This window comes from Halyomorpha halys, unplaced genomic scaffold (genome assembly GCF_000696795.3).
Source record: "Halyomorpha halys isolate HHAL.00 unplaced genomic scaffold, Hhal_1.1 Scaffold732.1, whole genome shotgun sequence".
Taxonomy (NCBI): Eukaryota; Metazoa; Arthropoda; class Insecta; order Hemiptera; family Pentatomidae; genus Halyomorpha; species Halyomorpha halys.
The window spans coordinates 57,474-68,497 of record NW_027110312.1 but is presented as its reverse complement, the minus strand read 5'-3'; the positions used below and the strand labels follow the sequence as shown (position 1 = coordinate 68,497).

The 11,024-nt window shown below is 39.8% G+C and overlaps 1 protein-coding gene across 1 annotated transcript; it reads right to left on the bottom strand.

Moving 5' to 3' along the window:
• Positions 1-4,792: 4,792 nt before the first annotated feature.
• LOC136796023 (uncharacterized) lies at positions 4,793-5,098 on the bottom strand. The gene has a single exon (XM_067048458.1). It carries the CDS (start codon positions 5,096-5,098, stop codon positions 4,793-4,795), a length of 306 nt encoding a protein of 101 aa, XP_066904559.1.
• Between the last annotated feature and the right edge of the window lie 5,926 nt (positions 5,099-11,024).

The following is an 11,024-nucleotide window of genomic DNA, read 5'->3' as shown; positions in this document are numbered from 1 at the left end:
AATTCCCTGTTTGTCAGACTGTCTAGGAAACAGCGGTGTACACATTTTTCGTTTGGCAAATTAGGGAGAGTGAGTGGAGGACGCATCACACCAGAAAACTTAGTGAGCCTTATGTTGTGCTCAGACTAGCATAAGAGATTCGCCACAGTCGTCCTTAAGAGGTTGAGAGCGGAGGAAAGGGCCAGAAGGTGCGACTAGCAGGGAAAACAAGAAACTCATGCGAAGAGATAAATGAGGCGGCACTCGGTCATTTCCCTCCATGAAGTAATGCATAACGGCGGTCCCGTGGAGAGGAATTAACAGGTGCAGGGAGGTGGTTGTAGTGGGTAAAAATCCCACACACGGATAGGTAAAGGTCTATCCGAAGATTTCCACCGACCCTCGTGAAAAAAAACACATAAGCACACACCTATATTTCACTAAGGCAATACTTTCTCTCACTATATATTTACATACAGGTTAGAGAAAATAAAAATATTAACTCACGAGATTAATCCAACTTTTTATTTGTATGTGTAAGTTTGTTTGCTGATTAATAATATGGCTATAAGAATCCTTTCAACTCACAAAAATGGAAACAAGTTTGTTTAAAAGGATAACTACAAAATAAAAAAAGTATTATAAGAATATCATTCACAGTCAAAGCATTTTGGTGTTCCGTAAGAAACAAAAAAAAAAATTCGGCATACCATAAACTTTTCATTTAGCTGAGTGAGACCACCTTGAAAAACATGTCTAAGATATTCTAGCTAGATAAAATAATTAGTGAGCCAGTATATTTATTCCTTTCCAGGATCTATATTAAACATTAGAAGCTTGGACCATTGACCTAGCGTTGTAAAATTTAGAATGGACGTACAGTTTCCTGTCTTTTGAGTTTCCTTGAGGATTCCAAGTTATTCGTTTGTCCGAATGTAGTCCCAGGCAGCGGGTCTGGTCGACAGGGGTAAGAATAACATAAGTGAAATATTATTAAAGTGTATAATGGTAATAGCTGAGACTAAATTACCACGTTCCCTGGGAACACCAGCCACTGCTGAGGCTCAGTACAAATAGACATTTTTCACTTCAAATTCCAATCCAAGTCTAACGATGTAAATCAGAAAGGACCATTATTGTCAGTGGAGTTAGGCCACCCCAGATCATAGAGCTGGAGTACACCCGGGGGAATAATACAGTAGGGGTCAGGGCAATTGTATAGATGGTGGGGAGCTCTACAGCCTTACATACTTCACAGAGGGTCAACCCTCATGACGGCTAATTGTAACCAATGTTGCCATTGGCTAACTAATCTTCCAATGGTCACAAATGTCTGAGTCATAAGGGACTTGGAGGAATAGTTACTTACTTTTCTTCATTAATCATAAGTCTTTTCTTAGGGGGTGCCTTGTCATTTCACGAAAGTTTAAAAACATTGAACAAGGCTGGACAATCATTTTTCCTTATATTTTTATTTCAGATATATGTAATTTATTCAAATTATCACTCAATGAAAAAATTATGTTATGCTTTAGACCTAAAAGTATGGTAGATTCAAGATTCAAAACTTTATTATATACACCAGCAGTCCAAAGTTTAACGCCACCATATCTTGTGTCAACCGTATATACCTTTTTTAAAAGTTTTTATTTTTTAAAATTATTTATGGTTATTAACAACTGTATACTTATATACACATCAAGTAAATTTGCTGTAAGTGATATTATGGCATGATACAAACATGTGGAGAACCTATCCATTGATTGAACTCCAAAAATTTTCTAAACGAGAAGATCTCGAGGCCATCTTCTTTTCAGGTGCCTAGGAGGATTATTAGGTAATGAAGGAGAAGTTGGTTTGAGTGGTTGGGAAGTTTATCATGGAAGGATTGGTATCTGGTTCTGGCCAAATCGGCAACATATGGGACAATGAGGTCCTGATGAATGATTTGATTTGTGACAAAGTAAGGAGCATTAAGGATTTTACGAAGGATTTTTGACTGTAAGGATTGGATTCGGGAGTAATTCGATGGTTTAGTTGAGCCCCATAGCTCAACTCCGTATGTCCAGATAGGCCTTATAACAGTCATGTAGATCATTCTTTTGTAATGGATTGGAAGTTTAGACCATTTTTTAAAAAAATTTAAACTGTATTTATATTAAATTTATTGATTCATGTATGTATATATAAGTTAAACGTTTGTGAGCTTAAACAATGAAAAAGAGAAAAGATTGAAATGACCAACACGCTTGTTACTCAAAGACTGACTTTTGTAGTGTTCCGTCCCTCTATGTATACATCTCTACTCGATCACCAGTCATACCTACTTGATCAACAACAACGCTGTATCTCCTTAACCCCTGTTTGATCCTAACTTTCTATATACAATTGTCCCAATTTTTATCATTCCCTTCCTATCTCTGAGGTTTAAATTCTCCCGAGCTACTCTCCTGGCTTTTTTCCCTTTCCAATTTTCCCCAGACTTTTTCCCATAGTTTTTTCCTTGTGACATGATTGTTGCTTATCCCTTCACCGTCCGCCGCAGTGCCCTTATAGTTCCGCCGGATTCCACAAAGAATTCCAAATATATACATATATAAGTTATGGTTGGGCTAGGCCTGTATACAACAATAATCCTAACTCCTCATGTAAATAAACCTTAATAATGTCTATAGCATCACAGAGATAATAAACCAGTATCTTTCTAGTAAGCGTGCAGTTTAATTCTGTTCCCTCTTTCTCTCTTTCTTCAAGCTATTCAGTCTAAGTGCTCGTAAGTTATATATATATATAAGTTATGGTTGGGCAAGGCCTGTATACAACAATAATCCTAACTCCTCATGTAAATAAACCTTAATAATGTCTATAGCATCACAGAGATAATAAACCAGTATCTTTCTAGTAAGCGTGCAGTTTAATTCTGTTCCCTCTTTCTCTCTTTCTTCAAGCTATTCAGCCTAAGTGCTCGTAAGTTATATATATATATATATATATAGGCTTTAAGGCATCCTTGTCCCGTGAATGGGTTACGTAAAATCTACCTTACCATGTTGGCGACCATACCACAAGCCAACATCGGGTATCTACCTGCAAGTCCATCTCCCGGAATTTGCAGCCACCCAACGCTGTTGCCACTGACTGATGGTTATTTACCGTTCCTCTTCTGTTAAAACGTTGTCCCTAGTGCCTGCTACTTTCTTCAGTAGGATGTTTAAAAGGCAGCATTCTGGCGATCACGCTCACCGCTTCAGTGGAAACAGTTCTCAAAGCACTTAAGTTGTCCTTAAGGAAATTACGATAAACGGTAACCATCTGTCTCCTGTATGATTTTGGAACCATCGCTTTTTTCCAAATCGGTGCTACACATAACATAATTGAGGAGACAACAGTTGCAAGAAGCCTTCCGGGCTATCCCTAGGACCTCCAACGTTCGGCATAAGGCGTGGAAATAATGATGTTACGTTAGCAGATTTAACGCTGAAATATTCCGTGTGAACATTAAACTGAAGACGAGCTCAATCATGACTCCTAGGTATTTTAAGCAAGGCTGAGAACGAATTTCGTGCCTGCCCACCGTGACTATGAGAACCTTGGTTCTTATGATCTGCAAGTAAGAGGCCCAACAGCTAAACCGGGTTCCGGTGTGCCTCTAACCCAACAGCTAATCTCGGACCATACCAACAGCCTGGTTTGCGGTGAGGGTAACTTGTTCCAAGTTCTTCGCCGCCACTACCATTGCAACGTCATCTGCGAATCCCACAACTGTGGCTTCCTCCGGTATTTCAATTTGAAGATTGCGTCGTACATGACGTTCCACAGAAGAGGCCCTACTGTGGAGCCCTGTGGTACTTACCTCCTATCTGCTTTGGCCAATATCTCGAAGATAAAACAGAACTCTATCTTTGAAGTAGTCTGTGAGAACTCTCATAAGACTGGCACCGCCATTGTCCATAGGGGATCTGTTATACAGGTCCAACTTGCTGCGATAAATGCATTTTTAACGTCTAGTAATGATTGCTGCATAACACTTAACACCTCTCCTTGCTCCTACAATTGCTGTACGAGCTACCTCGACTACCAATGCAACAGTATCTACCGTGAATCGCTCTTTACGAAATCCATATTGAGCCCTCGAGAGGCCATTAACTCCCTCCGTGAACTCTTGTAGCCTGAGCTATTTGCTCTCTTTAATGGCTTGTCGGAGGTTCCCTCTAGCTCTCTTGAACTCTTCCTCAAACACAGAAAACTCCAGAAGACGTCTCGCTCGCTGGGTTGCAACAACGTCGAAGATCGGCAATAGTATTCGTCCACCAGTACACTTGATAATGATCTTTGCCAGGGTTTGAATGGCTCATAGCTGCATCACAAGCCCCAGATATAAAAGAGGTATATGCGCCATTACCTTGGCTGACCCTTTCAATTCACACTCAGCTTCTAGCATTAATGTGAATGAAGCGTCATCAAAACTTTTCGTGCTTTAGCCAATGATTCTCCATCGACAACTCTTCTCTCATATAGGCTTATCCAGTTTAATCAATATACACTGTTTGTATAAAATCTACAAACATTCCAAGTAGCGATCCGATGCATACGTCCACTGACATACGTCAAATCGATGATAGATGATCATCCTGCTCTTGTGAACGTCTGATTTGTTCCGGTGTTCATAAGGATCATATCACTTAGTTGTGCGAAAGCTTCTTGGAGAACTTCACCACGTCGATTCGTTATTCTTCTTCCCCATTCAGTTGCCCATTCGTTGAAATCACCAGCTATGATAGCTTGATTATGACAACCAGCCTCTAAGACAATGCTATCCAACAAATTCAACAAAGTCTTCGATTGTAACACTGGGATAGGCGTAACAGCTAAAGATGTATACGTCGTTGATATTCGCCCATACAAAGCCAGAGTGCGATGCAGTATTCACTTCCTGAATAGCTTGAGAATTACAGGCCCAAATAGCTTTACCACTGACATCGGATACCCACAAGTTGCCATCCAGATTTTCATATTGTTCGCAGAGAATAGCGACGTCAATGTGCTGTTCCCGTACTGTTTGGTAAAGGAGATCTTGAGCAGCTTCGCAGTGGTTCAGATTCAACTGGAGTATCCTCATCTACGATGTTGTTGGATGTGCGTCATTGTTTTCAATGCTGAACGGAAAGCATGGCACTTACTACTTCCGCTGGGGTGGTCAGCATCTCCATTTCTCGCACATAATGCGCTTTGAGGTTTCTGGTCACAATCACTAGCTCTGTGAACTAGTTTACCACAGTTTCGACATGGGGAGATTTATCCTTTCTAACACATTTCCGAGCTTTGTGTTCATATTCCCAGCAACCGAAACTCTTTAGAACTCTGAGTCTCTCACGTATGCGGCTAACAACCAGCCCTACTCGGACCTTTCCTTGAGCCATAATCTTCCTAGCCTAGAGAAACGGAAGTGAAATGACCGCCGTTTACGTACCTCCCTAGGATTTGTGGATGGATTTTACTGCTGTGATGGGCACTGAATCTTCACCGAGGAGAGGTTTGAAGGCCTTGAGGTTGCAGACCTCCTCTTTGGTGGTGAGATCATCCAAATCTCGCAGCTGGAAAAGGTACTCCTCCGTCCAAGTCCGTACCTCTGTCCCTTCGCCAAGTACACCCTCCAGTGAGCTTTTTAGTACAGCAAGAGATTGCTCTTTTTTACGGTCCAATTGGAGTAACAGGTCGCCTTTATGACCTTTGTGATTGAAGTGACCATTTACACCATCGCCGGATCTTCTCTCACCTTTCGCAGGACTTCTGAGTAGGACTGGTATCAGTCATGGCTTGTCATTGCTCTTCCTGTTGTTCTCCACGTTGAACTGAATTAGATCTCTAAAGGGCAATCTACATTATGATGCTCAACTTGTGCATTGGGTTGTGCGGTTTTCTTCTTGTTCTTCTTTTTATCGCCCGCCAAAGAAGGTGTGGTTACTGTCCCCTCTGATTCAACAGCATTCTTCCTCGGTGGACTAAATTCCTTTCTTTGGGCGTGACCATCTGCAGTTTCGATGGGGAGTGCAGCTGTTTCCAGCTTTTCAAAGTATAGTTGGATTTCGCATACATAATTTCTTATTTTACCTTGGACTTTGTTCTTAGTGCGAATGAAGCAGAGAAGCTGTTTAATCTTGTTCCCAAGATTTTACATCGCCTCTGTAGTGGTTAGTCTTGTGGTATTAGATGCTACAATGGCCAAGTATCCCACTATTGCAGCACTGCGATCGTATGTTGACGACGCCGGGGAACTCGCTTTCGCATTCTCTATCGACGCCGTTACTGGGGTACCGTGCCTCTGCACCGTAGTACAAGTAACATTATCTTCCATCATTTGTGACTTCAGAGTATTATTGCATTTTATACCTCCTGCCAGGTTTTGAAACAGCAGCCTCTAACCTGAAGAACAGATGTTGACCAGTACGCCGCCTATTCTGGGAACCATCGCGCCTGGATTTGAATTTAGTCTTGGTCAACCCCGGGTATATTTCCCTGGTTCCCTCCATATCTAGTGAGAATTCCCCTATCCGCCACCTGGGGAAGCGCCCGATGGGAGACTTACTACTCCACACGGGTGTGTGTGTGGACGTGAACAGTCTCGCTCAAAAACGCAAAGATTCTCGGAACTAAAACCTACTATTAGTAAGTATATGCATGTGATAATTCAGTAACTTTTTTGCTGAAATATAGTTACTAATATAATATCATAGATTTTATGCTTATAATTTTATATAAAACGGCTCTAAACATTTTAAAATTCAACCTATATCAATGCCAAATTCAATGATCTAGAATATCATATTAATCTAATAATTTTGCACGCCCTGAATGCCGCGTTTCAAATTAGCATCTTCTATGTTAATGAATCTTTAATTCATTTAAATCTTTAAAATATTTTCAAAGTTGGAAAAAATATCCGGTATCAATAATAGTAATGTAGATGTATAATATATCATACCATTGAAAAGATTAATAAATATTAACAACTACCATTTAACAAGTTGTAGAAGGTAATGGTTTACGAACAACGCGTAAACTTGTCTTATAAATAATTGTTTTCGTTTTCTCATGGTTTTCACAAGGATAATTGAACTTTTGACTATTGTTATGACATCCATGGAGAACAAGAAAAAAGGAGTTTTTTATTCAACTTATCATTGTGAACTTAAGAAGGAGTCATCCGAAAAGCAAGGATTATTTCCACCACAGAATAGTGAACGTTGTGATGTTTTACTAACATTTGGATCATTAATATTATTTAACCATGGGAGCCAGGTCAATAGCCATTTTTGGGATATTATTGTACATTTCTTTTAGGAGATTGATTTTGATTGACAGTCTCCTTGTTCTAGTCCTTAATTTCAGATAGAAAGATCGGTTCATATTAAGGCAATAATTTACTGTCTCTTACTTCTATACCTTGATTAAGTCTACTGTCAGCATTAATATTCATTGATGTATTTATTGTTGGCATGAGAAGGAACAATTGTACCCGTCTGTGCCTCAATAAGCAACATGAAAGCAATGACAGGCTTTTAGCTGTTAATTGTGCTGTCTCCTCCTCTTCCCCCAGCTATCAGTTCTGTTCATATCAAGCCACAGCTTAATATACTATTATAAATGGAGGTTAATAATTTCACTTGTTAAATTTTCATATTTTACAAGTTAATTAAGTTTTATTTAATTTACTTAGAAAATACCAAAAACGTCGGCATAAATAAATATATTGCTCTCCCCGACCATCTTCTTCAATCAATCAATAACAAAATTTATAAGTTTTCTTTATTTGAGTAATTTTAATAATAATTTCTGATCCAGGAAGTGCATTGTTATTTCTATAAATAACTTCATTTGTGTTTAAAGTTTTATGTATATAAGTTATATACAAATAACATAAAGTTTAATATAATAAACGTTGTAATAAATATTTTTAATAATAGATATCGACTCAAAACAAACTAATAATAGTGTGGCAATGAATTGGTTATTAGTAAAAGTATAAATACTACAAATGATAATGATGAGAAGATAGTCGACCGTGGATAATATGGTTGGGGGTGCACTTGCAGAATAACATATATAAGTTAAAAAAACTTTTTTATTAGAGGCAAAGTTTCTAGCCTTCATGAAGGAAAGCATTAAAGCATTCCTTTAATTTTGATAACAGCTCGATACTCCATTGCTCATAAGGCGTAATATCATCTGATATAGCTTCTATTTTCAACTCCAACCTCCTAACGCCAATTTAAAAACCAATAAACAGAAATTTTCGTTACATATAGTACTATACCCAAATAGTTAATTTACTGAAAAAGTCACAATGGTTGTTTTGTTTTTTTCTCCCATAGTTTACGTTCTTTAATATTTCTACATCATTTTTCGTCACCCTTTTTTACGTTTCCTTTTAAATATTCTGAAATTCTTATTAGTATGCTTCTATGTAACTTGAAACATATTCTTTATCTTCCTGTAGTTTCGAGATCTCTTTTAACGTACTTTTTAACTCAAAATCTTGTCACCAGCTCTGCTGACCTTTACTTGGATGCAGTCGTCTTTCAATCCAGGTATGTTTGGTTCTCTTTTTTCTTATATTTTCATCAATCCCTTCTCCTTTTCTATTCTTTTTCTTATTCTTCCTTTCCCACGTTATTAGTTTTGTTTACCATATATATTATTATTGTCATATTTTCTAATTACTTCTTTGCCTTAACTTTATATTTTGTATCTTTATTCTTCTTTTTTTTTTTACTTTCATATTACATTAGTTATATATATTTTCTTTCCATAACTTTAATTTTTAAATTATTATTATTCAATTAAATTATCCACATTTCATTGTTTCTTTGTATTATATAACTTTATTACCGGAGGACGATTTACATTGAACAATTAAAACTACCTAGAGCTGGGTTATCTCTGGGGCAATAAATTGTGTATAATTATTTTTTCAGCTGTTACTGACGGGGGCCGTATCAGCAATATTGATAATGCATATCTGAATACAATACTCCAGCCAGTCGCTTGAAAACGGCTGCATTATGTGTGAAATTTTTATTTTTAATAGCAAAATTTGTCGTCTTATATATCATAAATGCTTAAGGCTGAAATTTTGATAGGAAGTATGGTATGTTTTCCTGAGGCTAGACGCATTCGTTTCCTGGGTTCTTTAACACTCTCTATAATTATAATATTATGCTCTCTAATGGTAATCACCCTGAATGATCCCTCATATCTTTCAGGCTCCTTACACCTGTTGGAGCTCACTACGGGTCACAATGGTCCCGATGTAAATTTTCCCCACTATGTCCCGTAAGCCCGTGTTATAGCGCGCCATGCGTTTGGACTTTTCCTTCTCTATCTTCTCTCTTACCTTGCCCCACGTTTTTTGGAGCGCCACCCCCATTGCCGATAATTTCCACCCCATTAACCGCTTTGTTTCTATAATCTCGCGTTCGCCCTCGGAGACCAAAAAGAATTTCGACGGGAAAGAACCCCGTTAACCGTGTGAACGGAGTGGTTGTAGGCCGCTATCGCTCTCACCATAGCTGCATCTGGATCCAGGCCCTTTTCCAGTTGGTAAACCCTCAGGTGATCGCTTAGAGTACTGTGGAGCCGCTCTATACTCTATACCTTACTTTTAGGATGACCAGGAGTGTTCAGATGCCATTGAACCTTAAGGACCTTCATTTCTTTCCTAACGTTGGCATTATCAAACTCTCGACGAGATCCGTTCTGGGATTCCGTAAAACTGGAACCGTACACACAGAGCTAGCACCGCCTCCGCTGATTTAACTTCCATCAGGTGAGCCATAGACGCTTTACTGAAAAGATTGAACATGGTAACCCACTTGTAGCCTCTCCAGGTGAAGGTGTCGATCTGCATGTCTAAGAGTGGTGTATTCGCGGTGGACGTTGCCTTAGGCGGGTGTCTGTCATACTTGATGCTCAGGCATACGTCGCATTTCCCAATGGTTTTCTGAATAGTTTTCCGCATCCCTCACCAGAAGTACTTTCAACGAAGAGCTTGGTAGGTCTCGTCTAGGCCGCGGTGATTGGTCTTCCCCTATGGTACGCCAGGGAGACCTCATTCTGTTTCTCCTCATCTCGGAGGGTTTCCACCATCGTCGTACAACGAATGAAGATTCGGTCCACGCCTATTTGTTTCCCTCTCCAGAGTCGCCGATTCTACTCCCATACCACTCCGTTTCAAACGTATAAGTGGTAAGTCCTCCCTGCCTGATGCATCTTTAAGCGCCCGGCTAATTTGATCATCCCTGACCCCCGGTGTCGACCAGATAGTGGTAATTGATTTCTTCCCGTAATTGACGAAATCCATCTTCATCAACCCCGCCGACGTTGATATTTTGGTGTGCCGTCTTCCTGATGATTTGGTGTGTATTTTTATTTATTATTTCATCGATCTGCTCCATATCGGTCTTCCCTCGGTCGAATTTTCATTTCCGGATGGTGTTTCGTGGTAGCGCCCCGGTGTACTTTGCGTTTCCTCCTCTTCGGGCGTCCATTCTCTCAATAACTGGCGTACGTCTCCAGACGCGTGTGGTTCCTCCTCTTCTATTGCATTTATAGTGATGCCCAAGACAGCCGATCGGCTGTCACATTCTCCTTTCTTGGCTTGTATTGGATTTCAATGTTGTATTGGCTGAGGAGCTCCTTCCAGTGGGTCACTCTAACCCAGGATTCCTTTAACCTCCCAACCCACTGAAGTGGCCTATGGTCGGTAAGCACCCGAAATCTTCTCCCAAAGACATAGGGGCGAAAGTGTTCTACAGCCCAAACGATTCCTAATAATTCTCTCTCCAGTACACTATATCTCGTTTCTGCGTCGGTCAGTCGTCGGCTAGCGTACGCCACCGGTCTTTCTCCGCCCCCACCCTCCTGTTATAATACCCCGTCCCCAACGTATACTCGTTTGAGTCCGTAGTGATGGTAAAAGGGCGCTGAAATCTGGGATTGCGAGGACCGGTTCCCGCTGAAGTTTCTCCATGCATTTCCTAATGTTC

Excerpts from the sequence above, each read along its gene's own strand:
- LOC136796023 (XM_067048458.1), bottom strand. The coding sequence starts at position 5,098 with ATGAGGATACTCCAGTTGAATCTGAACCACTGCGAAGCTGCTCAAGAT.